General features: G+C 41.8%; 1 protein-coding gene across 2 annotated transcripts in view; it reads left to right on the plus strand.

Annotated features, from left to right (window-relative positions):
• The window catches only part of LONRF3 (LON peptidase N-terminal domain and ring finger 3), a 38872-nt gene extending 31758 nt beyond the window's left edge, over positions 1-7114 (plus strand). For both annotated transcript variants that reach the window (XM_045538724.1, XM_045538723.1), the window contains one exon: positions 2089-7114. In XM_045538724.1, coding sequence (XP_045394680.1) covers positions 2089-2244 — 156 coding nt within the window. In that variant the 3' untranslated portion in view covers positions 2245-7114. The remainder of the gene's footprint in view (positions 1-2088) is intronic.
• Positions 7115-27367: the final 20253 nt, after the last annotated feature.

Consider the following 27367-nt stretch of genomic DNA (forward strand, 5'->3'; position numbering starts at 1 on the left):
ACCACCATCTTTTCCCATACTCTGAGCTGGCAATCCTATATCATCTCTGCCTTGATTCTTGTGTTCATCCCCAACTCTGTCACAAAAGAAAAGTCTGAATATGTATATTCTAACTTCTCTGCCCTGGTCCTGCTTACCTCTCTGGCAGTATGACCTTGGGTAAATCCCTTCGTCTTTCTCAACTTTTTCCCCGTCTCTGATGTGAGCGAGGTGGATGAGGAAGTCTCTAAAGCCCCCTCTTCCTCTTTCATTCTGAGGCTCTAAAACATCAGTCTTTTCCTTAATGGTCTGAAATGTCTTGCTTTCTCCAAACCACAAAGGTGGCCCCTTTTCTCCCCATGCAAAGGCATCATGAATTTTGAAGGGAGAAAGGCCAGTTAGTGCATCGCAGTGACCCAGCTCCTGGCTCTGGGCCACTGTGATTCAGGACTACAGCGTAGCTCTGAGCAAGCTCCTGATCAGGCTTAATGTCCCCCTTCACCTTCAGGGCAGCATTCTCCCGAGTCAGGCAAAAGACAGAGATAGATCGGCAGTGGTAACGGCTTCTTCCACAGGAGAAAACGTACATGCAACAGTGTGGTTCATAAGAGCTTCATGACATAGAAAGTTGACATCTTGGGCTTCATTTCCTATTAGTTCTGTTACCATGTTGCTTTAGCAGCAGCAGCAGCACCAGCAAAAAACAAACAAGAACCTAAAGCCATGCAGTTTAGTCCAGTCAGTGCTGCAGCCCCAGTGGTGCCACGAATCAGAATGTTCTAAGCCTCAGGAGGAGGTTTCTTAGAAATCGCCACAAGTATTATCATCAGCTTAAACATCTTTGTTGATGATCCTGGGCAAGTTTCAGACTATCAATCTAATATTTAGAACTAAACATAGGAGGGAGAACATGTTTCCAGCTGCAGCAGTGAGGGACAAAAAAGAATCCAAACGAAGCTAGAAGCACAGAGAAGGAAAGAGGGTGGAGAGATTTGGGGAGAATCAGATGAACCGGTTTGGAGCCAAATAATGTCAGGTATAGGTAGTTTGACCAGAATGTGGTTTTCCATACCCCTACAACCAACTTTCTGAAAGCTGTGGGCAGAAAACTCATTTCAGGCTTAGTAGGACATAAGTCACCAATGTCTAGAATGTGTGCTGAGGAAGCTGCTTACAAACAGAAGTTAGGGGAGGGATTTATGTGGGATGGGCCAGATACATTTCTAATGTGAATGTGTTTTCTAATTGGAATTGTTGCAAAGTGGGGTTGCTGTTCTTTGGGACTATAAATCATAGCCTTTGGTTTCAGGGGAGAAGATAGCTGTGGCCCTGTATAGTGACATGGTATATCTGGACGATTGTCTTCAGTCACAGCAAGGAAATTGAAGGGAGTTAAGAGGCATGCAAAGCCTAAGGCATCATGGGACTTGAAGGCCTGCATGTTAACTGCGTCAGTCCAAAGGACCTCAACAGAATCTTACAAGTAGAAGGGACTGAGTGGTGGATATTCCAGCTTTTAAAATCACACTAGCTAGGAGGCATGGTGTCTCTGTTAGGATATTGGTTTGTTAGCTTTAACAAGTACCAAAAAAATGACTGCAGCTTAAACAAAATAGAAGGCCTAAGTCATTGGAGGCCTAGGGCATTTCTATTCCATGGGAATATTCGGGGACCCAGGCTCCTTCATCACAAAGTTCTACCATCCTTAGAATGTTCCCCTCATGTTCTTGACTAAAGAAGGCTGATCCTCCCCAAGCCCACGTTCTAGCTAGGGGAAAGGGAGAGAAAGAGGAAGGTGGAGGGCATATGCCACTTCCCAAGAGCATGACCCATGAGTTACACATATCACTTCCCTTTATGTATCATTAGCCAGAACTTTGTCTCACGGCCTCACCTAGCTGCAAGCGAGGCTGAGAAATGTCTTTTTTTTTTTTCTGAGTGGTTATATGCCTAGCTAAAATTAGGAGGAAATAGATAGAGGGGCAGTTAGCAGTCTACCACACACAAAAGCAGTTCTACCTGGGATATTTACCTTGTGCTTTTGGAAATCTGCAGAATGGTATTGCTTGCATGAGAATAGGATGACCCCATTGTGTTTCTCTGTTGCAGATTAATCCGAATGGTCCAGCCTGGTGCTGGTGGACATTAGCAGTTCTTCCCTTGGAAAGCCGAGCTCAGCTCCCGTTCCTAGCAATGAGGTCCTTGAAGGATAGACTGAATGGTATTCGGCGAGTCCTGGCCTTTATATCCCGAAACCAAAACTAGTGAGAGTGGATTGCTGAAAGGAGCTCCCACCCTCCCCACTGCCGTATGGGGGAGTCTTCTTGTAAATACATCTAATTGCAATAACATCTTAACAGAAGAGGGTATCAAACAGAGGCATTAGCCTGCTGTTGATCACATAGAGAAATCGAGTAGAAAGACCAAAAGAATGTGACCTGTTTGAAACTTTCTGTCTTAAGATGCTTCTTGACATGCTGCACAACTACGTAAACAGCAGAGGTGTTTAAGAGCCCAGAAAAAAAATTTTGATTTTATCATAAAATGTTCTGAAGGTTTAAAGTGGTTTTGCTTTAATTTTCTTTCATACATCAATGACCATGTGGTTCAAATGTGAAGCAAAGATACTAATCATGTTGCTGCATTATTTCACTGACTTGAGGTCTCATTCCAAATGGTTCAGATTTTATGGAGCATTGTGTAAAATAATGTTCATACTTCTTTCTGTTTTAATAATTTATTTTTTGCACTACTGTATCCTTTTTTTCTACATGTGTGTTTGTAACTATTTAAGTGCACATTGCTGAAAAGTCCGTTGCTTTATTTATTGATGTGGTTTACCGTGTACCTAGGGGGAAATAATACTACTAGAAATGTGCAATTTTGGCTTTAATCGTTTTAACTACATTGATCCTAGTTCTTGGACCATTTCTGTACCTATCCAAGTAGATGTTTGAAAGAAGTTCAGAAAGATGCTAAGATCATCTGTCTTCACAGATTCCACTTTTTTCGGTTTGAATTTAACTGTAAAATACTTAAGGGATTTGGCATAGATTATGGTATGTGCCAGGGTAAAGTAAAATAATCCATTTTCGATGTGTAATACAGAACTAGGCTGAAAGAATTACTTTTCTGGATTGAAGAGATGAATCAGAGGACTGTCTCTTACTATACAATCTACTATAGGCATTTATTTCAGCCATCTAATTATAAGCGCATCTGATTTCCCCCCAGTGCAGTTAGGAATGGGATTTTAGTGAGGATCATAATTAAGCCTTCAGAGGGAATGGCTTTCCTCTGGGCACATCCCAGCCATACCCAACTAGCCTCTGTACTGCACCTCTTCTCAGGGTTCTGAGGATCAAGACTTGGGCTAGCATGTGAGGAAACACTTAATGAAGGACTGTTTGTTGTTAAAAGTATAAAGAAGCCAGATAGGGTAGAACTCTTTACAAATCTTTTTAAAAGGAACCAATTAATCCATCATTGAATCTAAGCACTCCCTTTCTTCCTAGTTGCAATGTAGGGGGGAGATGAGAGGGTGAGGAGGTAAGAGTAAGCCCTTTTGGGGCTTGTTAGTGCTAGTTTGAGTCCTTCAGTGGCAGGAGAACCTAAAAAGTGCCATGAGTATGGGAGTGTTACAATGGCAGAGTGAAAAGATTAGAGCAGGGAATAAGTGAATTGTGCCATTCATATCTTTATGCAAATTAATCCCCATGTGATTTTTGGACAGCTGTGGTGCATTATCCACTCGTAGCCCATCCACTCTGGTAAGGTAATAGGGTAATGCTTCATGTAATCAGTTTTACTTCCACCACCACCTGTGGCCAGAAATAGGAAAGGGAGAATGAGATGATCCAGACAATGAAAAAGAGATTCATGTAAGCAGAACCCAAATGGTCTTTTATGCACTTGCCTAATGGATGCTGTGTTGTCAGAGCATTGTTTTACCAGGTTTGATGTTTGGAGCCAGACTGGGGAGGTGACGAATGGAAGGATGGGCGTAGTTTCTGCCCAAGCAAACTCTCCAAGGCTCAGGGAGCAGGAAATTAAAGGCTCCTGCCTCCCACCTGGTGCCCAACCATGTGTCCATAGCACAGTCTTAGTAGAATAGTTTCCTATTATCTAGTGTAAGTGCAGCAAAGAAAAGGGTTATGTGCTTCCCTGATCACTAGATATTTTACTTTTGGCAGGTGATTTAACTTTTGCTGAGCCCCAGGTTCCTCATTTATGAAATGGGTAATGATGAATTTGGCTTATAGGGTTGTTATGAACATTAAATGAGGTAACATATGTAAATCACTTAGCACAATGTCCTGCACCTAGGAGACAGTCAACAAATAATAGCTATTATTAGATTAGTCATAGTTACAGAATATCATCAGGGACCTACATTTGCATAAAATACTGCCTTTACACACAGTATTCACTTGACACCCCTTTAAATTTAGTTGAGGGAATCCATACCACTGAATTTTGGACCACAATTTGATGATTCCTTTTGGGGTTAAGTCTGTTTGGGAAAGTGAAAAGACTGGAGAACAAATGAAGGTCAGAGGTAGGGACCAATCTTATGTCAGAAAAAATTTTCCCTTTTCAATAAGGGGTAAAAAGTATTGTTGCTCAGAGGTCTAGAATTTCTGATAGAATGGAAGCCTTAAGTTCTAGCTCCATTAGAATAACCAGTTCATCACTCCCTGTTCTCCAAAATGTATTGAGAATCTTTCCCATGCCAGGATAATTAGGTTTCACAATCTGTGACATTTGTGCTTGGTTCGTGGTATTCCTTTATGCTGCCCAAAGTAACAGATTCAACAAAAATGTATTGGGAAACTACCACGTAGCAGGTATTGAGCCAGGTGATCTTACATACCTGAGCTCACTAAATCATTTATTTTTCACGTCAACCATATTATAGTTAAGAAAACTGAGGCTTCACAATGTTACTTTACCCATGTAACATAGTTAGCCAGTAAGTGGCCAAGCTTGATTTTCAACCCATTACTTTGTAGATTTATAGCATTTGAAATAGTTTGTATTACACATAATTTTGTTAAACAAGCATGGCAACCAGATCACTAACCTTAGAAGCTTACAATGGGAAGTCATAGATTAAGTTGCCTAACACATCTCTACTTAATCTAAGTAGAAAAGGGAGTTTGATTTCTTTTTTTAAAGTATTCTTTTTTTTAAACATCAATCTTGTTCCTTCTATAGGAAGTTTGATTTCTTAATAAAATTCCATATCATACAGTGCTTCACTTTGATATGTGAGTACCCAACTCCAGCAAATGTAGATCTTGGCTAGGCAGAATTTCACTTTACTCTAGTAGCCTAGATACACATTTGGGTCATTTTATGATAAGCTTTTGTTTCAGTAGTGGTGGGAGGCAGGATGCAAGGCTAAACAGGCTTTCCTTGGGACGTACTTGGACTTGGCCATTTATTTCTATCACTTGGAAATTGGCTTTGCTGTAGCTTGGAAATGAAGAGTTTACAGAGGAAAGACATAATGTTAAATCTAGGCCAGAAGGACAAGACTTCCCCCTTGGTAGATGGTGCCACTCATTTGGTCAGTTTTCCTGTCTATTGTGATGACCCAGTCTTTTCCTAGTAGGTTATTTTTTGTCTGTTCATGTGCATACGTGTGTGTGCATATATATCACACACACACATACATACATATACTAGGTAGCAAGCAGACATCATGCCTTTCTGCTTTGTACTGTACTACTGCTGCTAGCAAATAACCAGCAAAATGTAGAAAACGAAAAACAAACTAATTTTCTGTGGACAACTTGGAGAAGAGAATGCTTGCCCCTGACTTAGGGGGGCAGAGAATTGACTATTTCAACAGTTTGCCTTTTCTTAAGGCTGACTGCTTCTAGCCCAGTGCTGCCTTGGCAGCAAGGGGCAAGCCAAGTCATTGCGCATGTGGCGCTTCCAGCTCTGCCTGTGGAGCTGGCCTGGGCTCAGATAATCCCCTGTGACTGGCCCTTGGAGCAGTAGAGCTCCTGAGGCTGGTTCACAGCACCCAGAGGTCTCTTCCTGTCAACAGATTGCATACTGTTGATGGACTGCAATCCATCGGGGATTGTGTTCCCCAAGCCAACTCCATTTCTAAGATGGGAGTTTTATTCAGGGACTCATTCCTTGAGTTCCCAACATGTTGACTTTGCATCCATTTCTGCTCACCAAGGCAGAATCATAGCAGAGGTGTGTGACAAAGATGCAAATAGAAGGCAGCCCAACTAATGGAAAAGTGTTGGTCTTTAGCCCAGTCCTGGGCCTAAGGAATGAGATTTTGATTTATGATTGAAGACAGTTCTGAAAAGCAGCCAGCTGCATGGGCTGCAATCTGTGCCCCTTCCCGAGTGCAGAGAGAAGGAAGGGAAAGGAGCCATGTAAAATGTATGCATTCAATTCCTCTTAGAATGATAGCTCCTGCTTATTACACTGTTCAACTATCTAATAATCTGGATTACGCACATCCAGAGGTGAGATGAAGAAATTTTCACTTACAAAGGGGTATTTACAAACATGCTAAGTTAACCTCCAGAGAGAAGTGCCTGTAATCTCTGTTCCTGGTATCACTTTATAGCTTTTGCTTCATGACTCTGTAGCCATTTAAAATGTTTTTGCAGCAAACGTGATTAACAGAAGTTTACAAAGCAACACTGTAGCTTATATGTAATTTTAAAAGTTGATTAACATTTATCTATTGTTAAAGCAACAACAATAAGCAACAACGAAATAAAAGGAGAGCAAATAGGTCAATGTGACACTGTAGGCTTATCTTAGATAAACAAGTTCCATCATTTTCTGCAGTTCCCGGTAATGCCAGGATTAAAATATCAAGCAAGCCACTCAACAGTGGCAAATGTGTATGTGTGTTTGTTTTCCAATCATTTGTTAAGCGGCCATTTTACTCTTGCACTGTAATGATCTGAAGGGAAATTAAGATAATGCTCCCCTCCATACTGCTATTCAACTACCTCTATATGCTTGATTTCTTTTTAGGGTTGCCCTTCTTCCAAATCTGTACAAAAAAAGTTTCAGCTCATCTGTGTTGTAATAACAATGTGATATAGACAGTCTCTGTGAAAGTTGTTTGTTCATTAAAAAAAAAATGTTTCCTATTGTCTCATTTTGTATCTAGCAGAACCGAACTCCTACCTTAGGAAAAGGATTATCCAACTAACTTCAGTATCACTTTGGTAGAAGCTGAATAGAGAGAGAGGAAAGCTATCGGAACATCTATTTTGTTCTTCTTCCTGTTGGTTGTAATACTAATGTGACCAGAAGAATCTTTAAGGAAGTACCTGCACTGAGGCAGCAAACTCCTCTGTATGGGACAGTGAGAGAGGTGTGAACTGATTCATGTGACGGATGTGTTCTGAAAAACTGACCATAAACTAAGTGTTTAAGAAATGCACAAGAAAAGCTTGTTAAAGAATTATGTTGAAGGATTTTGTCAATAATCTGCCCCTAGTTTATTTGTAAATCCAAACATTTACATATTAGGTTTGCTTAAAGCAGAACACACTACCTACTGTTTTCTTTGGCATTATAAAATGTTCATGAAAGCAAATTACATGTTTTTATTTTAATTGAACAGTTTATCAACAATAGACTAAAGGCCAATTCTACCAGTTTTCCTGTTCATTGAGACAATGAGCGACGTTGACCAAGCTGACCCCAGCAAGAGAGCTTCAGCAACATCCCATATTCTTTACTGATTTTAGTCTTGTACCATGAGGTACTGAGGAAAAAAGGACATAGAAATGGGACAAAAATGAAATGATAGAAAATTCCACTTGGGCCTGTCTTTGTTCTGTGTGATAGGATCTTTGGGATAATTGAAAAAACCAGAACTCCTGCCCAGCTAGGCCCCAGAGGGAATGCTTGACTGACTCTGTTGGGCTTTGGCCTTCTGTGCCCAGTCTGCCACTCTCTGGTTCTGGAGTACACTTAAGCCAAAGGCCCAAACTGGTCTTTCCAAGACAGTCCTTCTGCCCAGAATGGCTGCACAACTTTCTGGAGAACTGCATTGGACCATCTATAAAAAGAAGGTCCTGTTTTCGGTTCCCTTTCCCAGGCCTTGAGTAGAACCAGTGCCAAGATTTTCTTCTGCTTCTCCTCTGGGATCTACTCTGGCTCCTTTGAGTTCTCCAGGGCCAAAGATGCCTCCCTAGAAGGCACTCCCAGTGGCGAAATGAGATATGAGCAAGAGAAGGGAAGGAAAAATGCCCTAGAAGTCTAAACTTTCCCTTCTTCCCTTATGTTTTATGACTTCTTCACTCCTAGGAGGGCCTGGTGTCAATATTCCCATATTGATTTCTTCCAGGTAATGCAGAAACTTCCTAGCCAGACTTGTCTGTAGTCAGCCTAATGTAGTAATAGAGGTATGTCCTGGTTAAGGAGGAGACGTGCAGGCTTGGAGGAGCCCTGCCTCTGTATCTCTGAGCTCCTTTCTCCCACTCTCTTATTCCAGTTTGCATTGCTATAAAGGAATACCCGAGGCTGGGTAATTTATAAAGAAAAGAGGTTTATTTGGCTCACGGTTCTGCAGGCTGTACAAAAAGCATGGCACCAGCATCTGTTTCTGGTGAGGGCTTCAGGGAGCTTCCAGTCAAGGCAGAAGGTGAAGGGGGAGCAGATGTGTTCCACAGTGAGAAAAGGAGCAAGAGAGAGAGAGAGGCAGGGGTGCCCACGCCCTTTTAAACAACCAGCTCTCTCATGAACTAATGAATTGAGAACTCTCCCATTATTGTGGGGAGGGCATGAAGCCATTCATGAGGGATCCACCTCCATGACCCAAACACCTCCCACCAGGCCCCACATTCAACTCCACATTTTAACATAAGATTTAGGCGGGAAGATTGCTCGAGGTCATGAGTTCCAGACCAGCCTGAGCAAGAGTGAGACCCCCCCCACCCCCTGTCTCTACTAAAAATAGAAATAAATTAGCTGGACAACTAAAAATATATAGAAAAAATTAGCCAGGCATGGTGGTGCATGCCTGTAGTCCCAGCTACTTGGGAGGCTGAGGCAGGAGGATCGCTTGAGCCCAGGAGTTTGAGGTTTCTGTGAGCTAGGCTGATGCCACGGCACTCGCTCTAGCCTGGGCAACAGAGTGAGACTCTGTTTCAAAAAAAAAAAAAAAAAAAAAACACCATGAGATTTGGAGGAGCCAAGTATCTCAACCATGTCACCACCTACCCTTTCCAGTTTTTAGTTACTGATTTTTCCATTTCAACCTACACTCACATTGACTGGCCATCCATATTTCCCATCCATATTTCCTGTCGACTTATACACATATATTAGCAAATGACATTGTTACATTACAAAGCTCTGAAAAAACCTTCTCCATTTATTGAAGTGCAGCCCCCAAATTGCACACCCTTGAAGAACACTGCTTACCTTCCAGTAAGTCAGTATCAACCACTTTTGGATACTACAAGTGCAGGAAAATTGTCCCGAAACAGCCTACTTGCCCTAAATCCAATTTTGCTATAAAAATCTTGCTTCTTTTGGATTTTATATGTAGATGCGTTGTGGGGATATTCAACACAGTCATGGGGGCAGGGGAGATCACTGCCCCTTTAGCTCATCAGGATGTCTGTTGCTACTCCTAGAAGATAACTCTACATTCTGAGGACCATGGGTTCCTTTTATAAGCTCAAATGAGCACTTTCATAAGAGGACCAATGGTTAGGGTTGGGGGAGCATTATGTCCATAAATGGAATCAAGCTCCTCTGCTTAGGCAGTCTAAAATGATGAGTTCTCATTGGAGAGAGAGGAGGATGGGGGGAGAGAAGGAAGAAGAAGTTACGAAAAGATGGAGGAATGGAGGGAGAGAAGGGTTACTGAAATGGCTAATCATGAAAGCTACCTTTTCATCTCCTCGGTGGAATTTCATGCATCCTCTTCCCATATAGTCCATGGACTTGATCTTCCATCCCGATGGGGATTGGGGATGCCACTTACACCCAAACTAAGATTACAGACACAGCTTCAAGAAATATAAGTCATGTTCTTGCACCCTTAGACTGATCTCAGAAAGGACAGAGAGTGTACCAGGAGCCCCTTGTTGAGTTGGTCACTGATCCAAAAGCCAAGGCAATGTCCACTGAGTGTTCACTACATGCCAGGCTTTTTGCTATGATTTTTAACATTGTTTCTCATCATAATTTCACTATAATCTGTGAAGTAGATCTCTAGTCCCATGTAATAGGTGAATCAACTGTGGTACAGGGTGGTTATGTTACTTGCCTATGGCCATACTGATTAAAACCTGGGCCAGAGCCCATGCTGATTCCAGAGCCCACATCCTTAACTACTATTATGGGCTGCCCGTGATGCAGCACCACAGACCCCGGAGAACAATTTATCTCACAGATGCCTGGTAGAGAACTTCCAGTAATGGTGACAGCAGAACAACAGTAACCATTTATTGAATGTTAACTATGTGCTGGGCACTATGATAAACATTATCTTATTTATTTAGTCCTGAGGTAGGTGCTATTATTACCCAGCTTTTACAATATCGCAGCTCAGAAAAATAAAGTGACTTATTCAAGGTCACGCAGCTAGGAAGCTGAGAGGCTGGGCTTGGGATCAAGGCTGTGTGCTCCACAGCTGTTGTCCTTACTCTATGAATTAGACTGCCTTTCATGAAGCCTGCCACTCTCCTTACTTCTTGGGCCTTGATTCCTGTGTCCTAGCATATTCTTTCAAATTCTAGTCCCTCAAAGACCTGCCCCCTCTCCTGTCTTTGGGGCCCTCCTCCATGACAGCCTCTTTCTCTAGTGACTACAAACTCAGGGGCCCCATGATTGTCAACACAGCTTGCCCAGCTCGCTCTTCTCCCTACCCACCTCTCTGGCTGCTTTGAATATTCTTGCACCAAAGAAAAAATGGGAGTATAGATTCGGAGATTCATAAGGCAAAATAAAGGAGAAATGTTAAAAGCTGCAACTCCCTAGTTCTAGAGTCCTATATCCCAGAGCTGGAAGAGGCCTTAAAAAATCATTTGGCCCAGCTAAATTTCCTGCTTTCAGCCAGTATTTTGCAGATAAGAGAATTGTGGTGTCACAACAGTGTTCAAGGTCATTCTATGAGTTAGTGGCCAAAATGAGACAAAAGCCTAAAATTTGGCACACACTCAACACGCTAGGGGAAGCTCACGGCTACCCCTCCTCTCCTCATGAGTGTTCTGATGTGGCTTCTTGAAGATGAGCTTTTATTGGAAAGAACAAAGAATTTTTTTAAAGCGTCTACAGCCTATTTGGAAAGGCCCCTTCGGGGATTGTTCTCTCTCTGACTGCCACCCTACATCTTCTTTTTAGATTGCTTTTCTGTTCTAGAAGTTTTTCTCTCACACAACCTGCTGCTTGGGAGAAGCCTCCACCCCACTCACAGAAGTTTGGGTTCCATGGGTCTGTGGCAGGCTGCTTTAGGCTGAGCAAGAGAAGTCCTTGAGTGTCATGCCTGCCAGCTCAGGCACCCTCACCCCTGGTTTTTCAGGTGATCATGGAAGGAGCTAAAAATAAAATCAGATTTTGGGATCGTGGTCCAGTGCAGATGGCCATTCAACTCACAATGCTTTCCACTGCATTCACTCATTCATTCATCCATCAAATATTAGTCAGCAAATTAAAGTGGCTGAGATTACAGACTCTAGAGTCTAGGTTAGAATCTTGCTCCTACCACTTACTTACTACCTATGTGATCTTAAAGAAATCACTTACCATCTGTGTGTCTCAGTTTCCACATCTGTAAAATGATGGTAATAATAGTATCTACCTCACAGGGTTGTTGCAAGGATTACACGAGGTGATGCTTATCGAGCTCTGGCTCAGAGAGAGCATTCAACAAGTGCTAGCCTAGCTATAATCATTAATCAACTTGTAAATCCCAGGCTTCCTCTCATAATTTTGATTTGACTAAATATGGCCTTCTGTGGCAGACCATCAAAATATATTCAGCCTTGCTTTTCAAAGAGCAGATCATTAAAATATTTCCTATAATTTTTCCACCTGCAATAGACATATATTGTCTTGCTTAATGGGAAGACAAGAAATATTAATAAGAGATTGGGGGGCTGGTTGGTAGTGCAATGATCTCATCAAAAACATGGTGTGTTTCTATGTTTCCTGAATGTTTTTAAAGTCCCATAATGAAACAGCTTCACAAAGAAAAGAAGGCAATCAATCTGGTCCTTCCCACTGGAAGCCAGATGCCCGAAAGAGAGGGTGTTTTAGTTGGCCACCAGCTCTACAGGGCTATAAATCCATAGATGAAGGAATTTTTAATGTGTAAAAGGGAATTCTAATGCTCATGCCTACCTCAAGGTTCAAATATGAGGATGTTCAACTATAGGAACTGCCAGGAAAATAGAGGCTCAGCTACAGTGGTAGTTCTTAGTCCAGGCCTTACAAGGGCATTAGCACCTCCAATTCATTCACTTATTAATGGAACAAACATTTGCAGGACACATATGAGATGCTAGGCATTGGGCTACAGAGAGGAATACAACACTCTCTTGGCCCTTGAGAGGCTCACAGCCTAGGGAAGAAAACACAGACCCATCCATTGCACAGACCATGGTGGTAGCTCAGAGAAAAGGCACCTAATCTTGCTGCCTGGGGAGGTGTTTGGGGAAGGCTTCAGGGAGGAGTCAGTGCAGGAGCTGAATCCAGAATGAGATGTTTTGTAGATGAGAGAATAGAGAGGGGCTGAAGAACATTGCAGGCAGAAGGAACAACTCATGAAAAAAATCTGGCAGTCCATGGAGAGAATTGACCAGTCATGTGGAACACTGTGAATAGTTCAACCTGGTAAAGCACAGGGTTTAAGGCATAGCAGTTCCTGATAGGGAAGCAGGGCCCAGTTTCTCACAGTTTTGTTTATTCTGATTAAAACCACACCGGCTGGCCTTCAAGGAGATCTGTGCAGCAGGCTTTTGGGTGCAGGGGAGTGGGTTGGCCTGCAAGAGCCCAGATTGCTGGCAAAGTCAGGATTCATTGGGTTACCACCATGGGAGTCCTCTTGGCACAGCCTAATGCCTGGTCCTGAGCTTAGGAAGCACCTTAGGGTTTGGACCAGAGGAAGAGAAGTGGTGATATGGACATTTTTTGAGGAGTGATTGGAGCGTTCGGAAATGGAGAGACTGGGTGTGGAGAGAGGAAAGCAAAGAGTTGGCAAGACTAGAGTAGAGGGGTGTGATTTATACAACCTGGAGGCAATGGGCCCAGATGAATCTCCTCACCTTCAGCAACCAAACACCAACCAGGGGTCTGGCCGTGGAGGATTGGAGCTGGCTCATACTGGCTCACAAGATCAGTAGTTGAGGCCGGGCGCGGTGGCTCACGCCTGTAATCCTAGCCATCTGGGGGGCCAAGGTGGGTAGATCGCTCGAGGTCAGGAGTTCGAGACCAGCCTGAGCAAGAGCGAGACCCCGTCTCTACTAAAAATAGAAATAAATTATCTGGACAACTAAAAATATATATAGAAAAAATTAGCCGGGCATAGTGGTGCATGCCTGTAGTCCCAGCTACTCGGGAGGCTGAGGCAGAAGGATCGCTTGAGCCCAGGAGTTTGAGGTTGCTGTGAGCTAGGCTGATACCACTGCACTCTAGCCCGGGCAACAGAGTGAGACTCTGTCTCAAAAAAAAAAAAAAATAGATCAGTAGCTAAGATTTCAAAAATTTTGCAAGCCAGTTGTTAAACACAGCCATAATTTAAAAATAAGTTATATAAACTTACGATTAAATAAATTACATTAAAAACAAAATAAATACTCAAAACTTATCACTCCTAATTATTGTACCACTTTTAATGTTATCTATGCTCTCGAAGTTATTAGGTCTGCTGCATCTATGTGCTGGGAATACTACAGAATGGTGTGAAACTGAGCATCTCTTCCCAAGTCCATGTTCAAGGATGTCAGATTGGTAAGCTGAAATCAGACCTGGTGGGAGTATTTCCACCACACTAGAAATGTGGGCACCCCTCACAGAGAACTTGTTATTACACTTTTACCAGCATACCACTGGCTTTGGGTCTGTTTCCTTTCTCTGTTTTTAAACTTACCTCCAATGCCAATAGCTGTTTTCAAGAAAAAGAAATCTTGGAAACTAATTCACACGGACATGTAAAGTGCTAGGAGTCCAGATTTCTGGTTTTGGTTTTAAGATAATCGCACTTTAACAGAGAACTTCTGGAGACACCATCCATGATGGTATGATTGAGATAGATGCTACTGAAATGCAAATAATAGACAACAATCTCCTATGCTTTTGGTTAAGGTCATCCCTCCAACTTACACCCTTCAAACCACAAGACTTGAAACTATTACCCTGCTTAGGATTTCGGTGGAATTAAGCAGTTGAGTCCCTTATCATTCATCCCACTAAGGTCATGACAAAATGGAGTTACAGGCCCCTAGCCCAAGAACTCCCAGCTAGAGAGATTTCCTTTCACCACCACTGCATAGGGGTAAACAGTGATGATAATAATAGCAGCAGTGGCTAATATTAATATATATTGAGAGCTTACTATATACCAGGCAAAGTGCTCTTTAACACAACAGTCCTATAAGGCAAGTACCACTGTTATTCCCATTTTATAGAAGAAGAAAACCAAGGCTCAGAGAGGTTAAGGAACTTGCTCAAAGGCACAGAGCAATCAAGCAGTGGAGAGGGATCTGAACACAGGCATCCGCTTCCAGAATGCTCATTCCTCGCCATGTTAGGGAGCTTTCTCCCATCAAAGCCATCCTCATGGCTCTTCCTGTAGTTTGGCCCAGGTTCATTGCTGTTCTCTCTGACCGGCCTGTTCCTTCTCACTGTCCACTATGGACCAGCACACCTGGGGGCTTCGTTAGATCACTGAACTTGACTGTTAAGTGAGAAAATTGCAGAAGATGAGAACGTCCCAGGCCATTTTCATTTTATCATTTTTCCAATGTATTATTAATAAAACAAACTAACAAATAACAAATGAGGAAATGTCAAAGATAAGGTTAGAAAGTTTGTGGAAACAGTCACAAAACACAGAATGGCTTAATGCTATATAAATTTGCTATTTGCAAGATAAATGAGGAGTTGTTCAATGGGGATAACTTCAGTTTTGGAAGATGAAAAAGTTCTAGAGCTCTGTTGCACAACAATGTGAATATATTTATAGTTAATGCTACTGAACCATACACTTAAAGATGGCTAAGATGGCAAATTTTATATGTGGCTTTTACCACAATGTTTAAAAAAACTTTTCATGAGTGTATGAAAAAAGAAAAAAAAATGAGGAAATGTCAAAGATAAGGTTGCAAAATTTGTGGTAACACATTTGTACATTTAATTACAGAGCAGTTTAATATGGTATAATTTTACTATTTGCAAGATAAATCCAGGATTTTATATACAAATTAATTTGTAGTGCATTATATGCAGTGTGGTCTAGAAGTGAAATGCAAGTTTCAAGTTGTATGATGAATGTTGTCTTTGTCCAGTCCTGTGCATGAATCTCTGTGAATGTATGAAGAGTGACCTTTTTGTGAGATGACATCAAACATGGAGGCCCTACATGAATGTAAGGCCTTGATCGAATGGCTTTCCCAGCTGCCCCTGCCACAAGGCTTCTTGCAGCAGAGGGCCTCTCATGAGTCCTGTCTGCTCCACTTGGCTGCACAGGTCTGACTCTCACTGTAGCCTGTAGAGGGGCACCACAAGCATGAAAGTCCTTCCAGGCAAGGACAGCCATTATCGTTTTAGTCGCCTTCTAAGTCTTGACTTTTTGGTCACCTGAGCAGATAGTTTAACCTTCTTTCATCATCTTTCTATTGCTGTATCTCAGTGGTTATCACCACACACGTGGAACACTATATCTGCTCTTCAGAAAAAGACACCACATACATGTGCACACATGCACACACGCACACACACACACACAATTTTGCATGCACTTTACATAGAGTTCACAGACCTCCACTGAATCAATGAGCCCATTTCTGTACCTTTTGTATAAGACATTTTTTTTTTGAGACAGAGTCTCGCTCTGTTGCATGCGCTAGAGTGAGTGCCGTGGCGTCAGCCTAGCTCACAGCAACCTCAAACTCCTGGGCTCAAGCGATCCTCCTGCCTCAGCCTCCCGAGTAGCTGGGACTACAGGCATGTGCCACCATGCCTGGCTAATTTTTTCTATATATATTTTAGTTGTCCAGCTAATTTCTTTCTATTTTTAGTAGAGACAGGGTCTCGCTCTTGCTCAGGCTGGTCTTGAACTCCTGAGCTCGAGCAATCCACCCGCCTCTGCCTCCCAGAGTGCTAGGATTACAGGCGTGAGCCACCACGCCCGGCCTGTATGAGACTTTTTACACACTAAAGTCCATAATCCTTAACAGGAGGTTCTAAGCCATAGTGATTTGACATTACCAAGATATCAGGACAACATGCTAAATTTGGACTTGTCCCAGACGCCCAGCTTTCCCAATCTGATAAGTTTTGGGACTCCCCCCCTCTTCTGAATTGGTCTCCCAGGCATGCTGGCTATTTGACTGCAGCTTAGAATTGACCCAGCTATCAAGCAAATATAAATACTCATTTAATCTTTCTTGGGCCAGTGACAGTCTATGTAAAATCTCTCTCTCTCTATCCATAAACATGTGTATGTGTGTGTATGTCGTTCTGCCTTTGAGAAACTGCTAAAAGTCATGTATATGGGAAGCTATATTGGGAGGGCTTTTAGACCACGTAACAGACATCCATAGATCATCCTATCCTATTTGCTCTCTGGCTTCTGATCCAGGCCCTCCTTGGGAATAGTCTTTCCCTAACTCTAGAATCTAGACTGAAACCAATTGGACATTCACTTTCTGTCTTTTCTTACCCCTGTTTTATTCATCTGGTAGTTTCTGTCCTGGCCTCCTCATGGTTGAGCTTTCCCATTGTGGATCCATAATCATATTTCTATCATGCAATGATGGTTGCATCAAGATGGAATTCCTGGTTCAGTGCTCACAGTGCTAACGGGGCCTTTAAATAAATTCATTTTCTCCTTTGCCCTCTCTGCTCTTATTTTCTTGAGCCTTGTGTTACACTATTGTGTTCTTTTGGTCTCAGCTCCCTCTCCCACGCTCTGCTGCTGCAGTAAGCTTTGAACATTATGTGCCTGGTCATTCTCTGCCTGGCCCAGCTGATGGCTCCCAGAATCTCCCATCAATGGGCTTTGTCTTAGTCACCTAATGAGTTTCTTATGGCTTCCCAAGATACAGTGCATTTTGATTACAGTTCTTACAGATTTCTGCTTTGCAAATAACAAAAACAAACAAATCCCCCACAGCTCAGGAAGCCACGTTGATATATTTTTTAAAAGCCTGGTCCTGGCTATCCTTCTATCCTCCATTGGCTTTTACCATTCAAAACCCCTCCCTTGCCAGGAGTAGCCTTATACCTCTCCCCACCTCTCTCTTCCCTTAGCTGTGCAGCTAAAGGCTAGAACATTCTGTCTATCTGGCTAAAGAAAAGAGGTGACCAGATTGGGCCTGGAGATGTATATGTAGGGGCTCATAAACAAAACAACCTCATTTCACTCTTTTCAAGCAGAATTTTACCTAGGATACTTCTAACAGCCATCTATCAGGGAAAAATTAATGGCTATCAATTTACAAAACAGGATTATGGAAATTTGAAAAATGAGAGCTAGAGAGAGAAAGTCTTGGGTTTACACTCCTCAGTGACCTAGAAGTACATTGGAAAAACAAAATAGTGTATTTCTGATAATGAAAACATGACATTTGTACCTAGCATTTTTTAGATTAACGGTGGAACATATACACTGTGATCTTTTTAAGGACAGTGGGACCACATTCTGAATCATTTTCTCCTGAGCTTATCTTGAGGAACATGATAGTCAAATGTTCCTATCTGGTTCTCAGGTCATGAATTGATACTGATGCAGGAACTAGCTGCCATTAGATGGACCAATTTGGGGTCCAGTAGGTCACCTACAAGAATATCAGATCAGGAGGTTTAAGAACTCCAGATGTTTTAATTTAGGTAAGTGCAGCCACAAGGCATGCTAGGATAGTAATAGAGAACCGGCAGGGAAGAAAACTAGCTGGTGTTAGATAAGACTGTGGGAGGGAGGATAGCCTGGTGGGTGGAGGGATTGGCCATCTGAGACCAGCAGTGCCCAAGGCAGGGTGGCAAGCTCAGGGAAATAAACATTTGTCATTGTTATAGACTGAATTGTGTTCCCTCCAAATTCATATGTTAAATCCCTAACCCTCGGTACCTTAGAATGAATGAGACTGTATTTGGATATAGATCCTTTAAAGAGGCTAAGTTAAAATGAGGCCATTAGATTGGGCCCTAATCCAATTTGAATAGCGTCCTTATAAGAAGAGCAAGGGCCATGTGAGGACATGGTAAGAAGGTGGTCATCCTTCTTGCCTCAGGAGAAACCCGGCCTGCTGACACCTTGGACACCTTTGACATCTTGGACTTCTAGTTTCTAGTACTGTGAGAAGATAAATTTCTGCTGTTTAAGCTATCTAGTCTGTGGTATTTTGTTATGGCAGCCCCAGCAAATGAATACGTTTCCTCTTTCTGGCTTTCCAGACTCTAAGCCCACTTCCTATAGTTGGGGAAGTCTCCTTTGATGAGTGTTGGTGGGAGGCGGAGCCTCTATAGCAGCAACAATGGTTACCTCAAGATGGAGTTCCTGGTTCAGTGCTCACAGTGCTAATAGGACCTGTAAATAAACTCATTTTCTCCCTAAATCCATTAGAGATGGCTTCTGTGGCTTATAATTAAGAATCCTGACTGCTCTCACTACTGTGGTGCAGGTCTACATCTGTATCTTGTGAGTAACTCAACTGCAAACATTACTGGGTGTCAGGGGCATTCAGAGTTGGATGGACTATGGCTTTGGGGTTCTCAGTAGTCAGACAATTTTTTCTTTCTTTTGAGACAGGGTCTTGCTCTGTTGCCCAGACTAAAGTGCAGTGGCATGATCACAGCTCACTGTAGCCTCAAATTCCTGGGCTCAAGAGATCCTCCTGCCTCAGCCTCCTGAGTAGCAGGGACTACAGGAGCATGCCATCATGTCTGCCTAACTTTTCTTATTTTTTAGAGATGGGGTCTTGATATGTTGCCCAGGCTGGTCTGGAACTCCTGGGCTCCAGCAACCCTCCACCTTCAGCTTCCCCAGTAGCTGGGATTACAGGCATGAGCCACCATGGCTGGCCTTAGCTGATCTTTTTAAAATATAACTTCAGACTTGCCCAACTTCTGGTGCCTCTACCTCTCCTCTGCCATACCTTGTCAACTCTCTGGCCTCCCCCACTCCATTCCAGCCTGTAGAGTCCAGGCATGACAATGAAGTTAGTCCTTTAATAACAGCATATACAACTAAGGGATGATTCCCAGATTATCTTTTCTCGTTTTCCAGACCTCAGTAGGATTATTTAATTGGAAATGTGAAAGTACAAAACAATACAAAAAACTCAGGAGACATTGAATTTGTCTGAGCTGGAAGGATTTCAAGCATTCCCCAGTGTGAAAGAGCACATTATACTTAAAATATACCCCCAATTCCTCATTGAATAGTTGATTCAACTTTTTCTTTATTTAACTTTTTATTAGGGGGAAAAGCGGTCAGTAGAGCAAAGGTTTCTATAGCAACCTGGCAGCCGCACCTCTTGTAACCTATGAAATCATTAACTTGAGAGGTGCAACTAGGTCAGAGAAGAGCTTTGTGGGAATTGGCTGACCAATGGTTATATAATTGGGATAAGTGAAGGTCACAGCCCACTCATCCAGGAAGAGGCAAGGAAGTATTTGAAAAGGCCTGAGGCTGTGTCACACTGCCCTACTGTCAGGGGGGCCTCCCCCTGGGGGTGAGGGGCGGAGAGTGTTTATGGTGTGCCCAAGTCTTCAGGATGGGGGCGGGGCGCAATAAAGAAAGAACAAAACCTGATAAAACAGAAAGCCTAAGGCTTGAGTTAGAAAAGTCTGGTGCTATCCAGATTAGGTGATCCCTGCTGCTCTGACACCCTGGTCTCTTTTGGGGGGAGAGTTGGGGGTGGGAAGAGGCCCATTGTTATTCCCTTATAGCCAGCTGTACTTGGGATCAAAGCAAGATGTAGACAAGAAAACATAGGAAGACCAGGATGGGCGTGCTGGCAGGTACAAAAAATCCTTGGCTTGGGATTCTAAAGGTTTACCAAGGTTAAGAGGGATAAGCTGCCCAGGAGACACAGTCTTTCCAGTCCTCATTCCCCGCTACCCCACAACTTATGACAACCACTGTAAATCCCTATTATGCCTACAAGTGGCAGGTGGAAAATTGGTGATGAATACAGTGACTGCTGGAAATGAATATTCACCATTATCTCAGCGACACCTCTGCAAACCAGATGTAAATAGATTAATCAACCCAGTTTCATTTAATGTGGGAACTGCACAGCGTTATATAAGGCAACTACTTTATTTTGGACCTGCTGATGAGAATGGGGTTAACTTAGAAAAAAAATTGTTTCCAATGAAGGAGAGAGAGAGAAAGAAAGAGATGCATTCTATTTTCTCAGCATCCTGTGGGAGGAAAGCCTGTCGCCTGAGCAACATCAATGCCATCACAGGGTCCAGAGTCCCCATTCTCAGTAATCATGCAAATGCCAAGAGACCAGTCTGGGATGCTGCCCAATTCCTGGACCCTGGAAATCGCTTCTTTGTCAATCTTCCTAGTGTCTCAGAATCCCCCTCTGCCCTCCCCATTCCCCAAACAGCACACCCAGGCACCTTATTCGTCACCTTTGATCACATTTGTCTGAAAGTAGGAGCGGAGGACTGAAGAATGCATAACTCTGGGGGAGTGGTGGTGAGAGAGGTCAGTCGGGGATAATAACCAGAGCTACAGCACTCATGTGTTGGCTTGAATACTAAAGTCCATGGTCATTTCCAGCTTGCTGAGTGACCTTCAGTCCTCTATGAGTCACAGCTGCAGCTGAGTCATAGGCAGGAGGAGAGAAGCTATGTTTTCTGCTTATAGGCCTCCTTCCTCATTCCCTCCCCTTATTCTTCCAAGTTAATTGAGGAAGGAGCTGTGTCTTCTATTATTATGACTTCTATGGCTTTAGAGTCATATAGATCTGCCATTTACCATCAGTAGATTACTTCCTCTGTCTGAGGCTTAATTTCTTCATCTACAATGGGGGAATAAAATAGTACTTCACAGTGCATCACAGGATTATTGTGAAGTTTAAATTAGATAAATCATGTAAAGAATGTCTCAAAGCCCCTGTCACATAGTAAGTGCTCAAAGAGTATGAATCATTATTAAATTATTCCCCCAAATGATTTTGGAAATGTAACTGGTTGATGAAATCCCAACATCTGGGAATCACTGCTGCTTAGAGGTCAATAAATAGAAGGTTATCTCCCACTGTAAATTACTAAATTGGCCTTTTGGTTTTAAAATCTACTTATTATGAGTTTGATTAGTGAGAATCATTTCCCCAGAACCTCATCACCCTGGAAGAGGTAGTGATCCAATCTAATTTCTGCATCCTAAAAGCTAAGGACCAACCCTAAGCACACATTGACCCCATCAAAGGGCACATATCCCAAAAAGCTATACATGAAACAACACACGGGCTTCTCTCTGAGCCTCCTTAGTGCTTGGTAAGGAGTGGGTGAATGCATTAACTACCTTCTGCTTGTTAGACTTCTGCTAGGGGGCGGCAGTATCCCAGGGTTCTCGGTATTTATGCTAATGGAGTGGTTTGTCCAACCCATATAGAAAGATGATGTTGTTCCTCACTGTCAGTAGAACCTATCCTTTGGCCACCGGGGTGCCCCCTGGGTTTCCTGCACATTTGACCTTATAGGCATCCTTTGGATGTCCTGACAGCATACTCAACCAGTGGAACTGACCAGCCCTCAAACTGAAGGCTCAAAATGTTTCCTAGCAAATGTCTTTATTTCTTTATGCTTATTTTATTTTTAATTCATTTTTTTTCTCCAGAGAAAGGAAAGTCTGCAAGTGAGTTTCTATGAAGTGTGACTAAGTCTTTTTCACGACAGATTCGGAAAGCCAATTTCTGGGCAAGGTGTGCTTTTAATATCCCCCCAAATCAATAAGGACCAATTTGCTACACAGCTTTTCAATCCTAGATTGTTATTATAGGAAATCAACAGGCTTCCAGGCTCCAGAGGCAGCTTTTTCTTTTTTCCAGGAACAAAGCTTTTTTTTTTTTTTTTCATACAAACAAAGCTAAGGCAAGATCAGTGCAGATGTTTTTTTCCAGACACAGTCATCAAATAACTATTATGTGGGCACCTTTGAAGAACCCCTGTGTGTTCCAAATGCAAAGAGTAGAGGCACTTTGACATCTATAATAAGGTGTGGACTTGTCAGCCTCATTGGGCACACTAATGATGCACTCACTGGCTATGCCAACCTCTTCCAACAGATTATTACAGGGCTCCTGCTCTACTCTACCCCTCACGACAGACTACAGCTATGGGGAGAAATGCGCTGCAGTACTGGTGAGGGGCCTGTATTTTCGTTTGGTAACGTCATGGACATTTTCTTTTAATCCAATAACTTGTGAGAACACATCTCAGTTTCCTCACCTTTGGGGCAGTCGGAGGCAAACAGGGTGGGCTTTTCTGTAATAAGGGAGCTACAGAATTGTTGTGGAATGATATTTAACATTGAAAGGGCCCTTAGAAACTATCTAATCCAATGTCCTCATTTTTAACAAGTGAATAAACTAAGGTCCAGAGAGATTTTGTCATTTACCCAAGGCCATTATGTTTATTTAGTGGCATAATCAGAACTAGAATCCAGGACTCCTGACACCCATTTCAGTGCTCTTTCCAGGACAGCACAGCTACTTTCCGCTGTAATGGCATTTGTTTTATCTTAAGTAATAACAGCTAATGCTCATTGACCACTCCCTATGTGCCAGGAACTGTGCTAAACACTTAAGTTCATTGCTGTATTTAATCTACAAAACAATGCTAAGAGGTAGGAACTTTTATTTTCTCCACTTGATAGATGAAGAGATGGAGGCTTGGAGAGGTCAAGTGCCTGATCCAAGCTTACACATCACACCATCCAGCTCTTTGAATGTTTAATTTACTAAGCTAACCAATCCAATCCAAGAAGAAGAGTACTCAGACTAGAGGAGATATTTACATTAACCAGAATCCATAAGGCAGAATGTGAGAGTTCTGTGTACATTTGTTTATTTTAATCTGGAGAAGACAATTTCCTGCATTGACACTTGTGAGTCTATATCTGGGAGATTCTTTCTCCCTTCTGAATTCTCTCACTAACATTCACCACTATGTTTAGGAATAATAACAGGATGAGCCTTTACAAATGTGCACAGGTTGGAAGTAAAAGTGGGTGGGTAGAGACTGAAAAATTAACATACTGATTGAATAGATAGGGTATCCTGGGCTGTTTGGAAAGGATGCATCTATTTATTCCACTTGTCAATTCCAGCTATTCATAAATCTCCTCCCATTTTTTGGCAGAATAAATCCTCTTGAATAAAAGCCACTTGAGTAATGGATCTATCTTCTATTTTTTTCCTATCTCTCCCCCCCCCCCACAAAATTTCTTCATATGCATTTCCCACTCTTCTCCTCTGTAATTAAGAAGCCAAGTAGCCATAAAGTAACGCTTTGAAGCAACTCATTTAATGCCACAAATGGACAGAAAAACACAAGAGAAAGCATGTACAGGTTATGAGGACCTATGTGGTTATTTAGCAAATACCTTCTTCAGTTTCCATTCAAATTACTTGGGTCTCTTTGACTTCCATGAGACTGTCTTAGTCTGTTTTCTATTGCTATAGCAAAATACTACAGATTGGGTTATTTATAAGGAAAAGATGTTTATTTAGCTCATAATTCTGGAGGCTGGGAAGTCCAAGAACAAGGCACTGGCATCTGGTGAGGGACTTCTTGCTGCATCAGCACATGACAGAAGAGCCAAAGAGAGCTTGCTTTTATAATAAAGCCACTCCCATGATAATGAACCCATTCCCTTGATAGTGACATTGATCAATTCATGAGGGCAGAACCCTCATTAACCCATTAATCCATTCATGAGCTCAGAGGGATTAAGTTTCCAACACACGAACCACTGGGGGACCCATTCAAACCATAGCACTGTCCAACCATGCCATTATTCCTTGGAAGTAGAGTTTGGACTAAAGGACAGAGTTGGTAATCTGGAGAGCTGGATTTTAGTCATAGTAATCATCTCAGAAGTTCAGTTTCCTCAAAGCTTAGTACCTACCTTTCCAACATACACAGTGAAAATAAGACAGCACAGGAAAATATGTGAGTGTTCTTTGAAAAGTTACAAGTTACATAAATGCAAGTTATCATTTGTGATGGCTAATTCTACGTCACAAAATGCCATATATTGTATGATTCCATTTATATTAAACGTCCAGAATAGGTAAGTCCTTAGAGACAAGAAGTAGATTAGTAGTTTCCTAGGCCTGGAGGTGGAGTGGTTGGGGGTGGGTGGGTAAAGGAAAATGGGTATTGATGGTTAATGCCTACGTGTTTCTTTCAAGGGGGACAAAAATGTAAAATTAGATTCTACACTTGTTAAAAATGTTTTACTTAGGTCTTCTCTAATTTCTTTCAGCAATGTTTTATAGAGGATGCGCAAATTCCCTAGTGTACTACAAAACATTTAGTTGTGTACTTAATGTTATTTTTATTTTTTTGAGGCAGAGTCTCACTCTGTTGCCCAGACTAGAGTGCTGTGGTGTCAGCCTAGCTCACAGCAACCTCAAACTCCTGGGCTCAAGCGATCCTCCTGCCTCAGCCTCCCTAGTAGCTGGGACTACAGGCATGCACCACCATGCCCGGCTAATTTTTTTCTATATATATTTTTTAGTTGGCCAGATAATTTCTTTCTATTTTTTAGTAGAGATGGGGTCTCGCTCTTGCTGAGGCTGGTCTCGAACTCCTGACCTCGAGCAATCCTCCCACCTTGGCCTTCCAGAGTGCTAGGATTACAGGTGTGAGCCACCATGCCTGGCCTAATTGTGCACTTTAAATTGGTGAACTGTATTATATGGAATTATGTCAATAAATACATCAAAAAATGTAAAAAGCCTTCCATGCCTCCTCCTGCTTGCCTTGTCTCTTACTGATGTTCTTCATATATTCTAGGCTTCAGCCAAATGCCAGTAATCTCCATTCCCCAATTATCATCCAGACTTTCCTGCCTCTGTATATTTGGTCAGTCTCAACTTATTCCCTCCTATTTATTCCTGTGGAAATCTCACCCATCCTCCAAGACTAATTTCCATTCATTTGTTAATGACTGTATTGTCAAATACAAAACTAACTTGTATTGTAGTTATTGGTCCTTGTCTTATGCCCATTATTAGGCTGGAATCCTCTGAGCTTGCACAGTTCATGTCTATTTTGCTACATTTCTGCAGCACCTAGTTGGTCAACAATTAGGAGCTGAAATGAATTCACCTTCAACTAAGGGGCCCCACAATATGATTTTCCTCTAGCCCTTTCAAACTTTGAAATGCTATGATTTTCAGTTATTATAAACTTCCAAACTTCAGTTCTTAATCTTAGTCCTTCAGCCTCAATAGTTTTTATAGCCATTCATCTCTGAACTCCTGCTGAGTTTTTAGCCTTTTGTTAGCCATATGGTCATGGAATGCTGAGATTTCTGATCTTTCACTACTGTTTAATCAAGGTATGTATGAAATTAAATATGTGTATATATACATATATTTCATGTACATATACATAAATATCTAAAAAGAAATACATATTTAGAAAGAGAGACAATCTATTATGTGCCAGATACTGGGAGGATATCAAGACATAACAAGCATAAAGATTTGAGAGTTCATGGCCTTTGCAGGTGTAGATGAAGGTGGTTGTATACAGATACAATATACCATAGATTTAGAAGTGCACGGAGGAAGTAGCAGTACCCTGCAATGAGAGATCGAGAAGTGCCAGCCTTGCTCTCCTCAACCCACTCCTTCCACCCCTACACAGGATGTAAGTCTTTTTAACTGGCACAGTGTGCTTTGAGGCCATATCTGATTTACAGACTGCCTTGCTTCATTTTCAACCATATTGCTTTTCAAGTGTCCTGTTCTCATCAAATATATGGGTTTCAGTTATTTTTTTCTTGATTATGTATTAACTTGCCCTTAAGCAAATTAATCTTGTTTATTGAACTATTTTAGGCTTTCTGTTGTCCCTTTTCTAAAATTTGAAAGCTAATATGTTGAAGCTTGTGATTTCTTAATTTAGAAGACATGATCTTTAGCCATTTAATCAAGTTACACCACATTTCATCAATAAGTTACAGAAATAGAAAATGCCCATTTTCTTATCACTGGCTTCATCTGATCAGGCTTAAAAATGCTTTCACCAACCAAGAGTGAAGGTTATAATGGAATATAGGCCACAGATGTTCTTGGGAATAGAGGGGACAAAAACACAGATTTTCTAACTCAAGAGTTATCCAACACTTGCTTCTAATAGTCACATTTAATTACTTTCCTAAGGCTACCACAAATAACAATTAAGAAAATACTAAAATGGTTTGAGGTAACTATAACTTTCCTACTTTCCTTATTTTCCTGAAATTCTTTCTTGCTTTACTTGGTGACAACACGAGTGTCTGGGAAAGGGACCAAAATGAGGAACCTCAGTCAAAAGGCATACACCCCATCTTTGTGCAGTGTACAAAACCAACCATTGAAATGCCTGAGGGATCAGCCTTCTGATTAATGGAGGGTTTGATACAGTGTATAGCTTATTATTTTCTGACCCTTAAAAATGTACGAACCTGCTTTCCTGCCTGAGTTCTAATACTTATGCTCTGTGATGCTCTGAGAAGAGCAGGTCCTCAGAAACATCATTCTGAACATCAGACATTACCATCCAGAACTGAAAATGGCTCCTGAGATTGGACTTACTGTCTCCTGAGTCCAAATAGCTCTAAAATAGCTTTAAAAACATCCCATTAACCTCTTGATATTCTCCCAGTCTGTGGCTTGTCTTTTCATTTCTTTAATAATGTATTTTACAAAGCAATTTTTAATATTAATAAAGCCAAACATATCAATTTTTTCTTTCACAGATTAGGCTTTTAATGTTATATCTAAAAACACATTGCCAAACCCAAAGTCATAATGTTTTCTTCTGTTTTCTTCTACACATTTTATATTTTTGCATTTTACATTTAGCTCTATGATTCATTTTGAGTTAATTTCTGTGTAGGGTATGAGGTATGTGTTGAGATTCTTCTTCTTCTTCTTCTTTTTTGCATATGGATACCCAATTGTTCCAGCACCAT

Source organism: Lemur catta, chromosome X (genome assembly GCF_020740605.2).
Source record: "Lemur catta isolate mLemCat1 chromosome X, mLemCat1.pri, whole genome shotgun sequence".
Lineage (NCBI taxonomy): Eukaryota > Metazoa > Chordata > Mammalia > Primates > Lemuridae > Lemur > Lemur catta.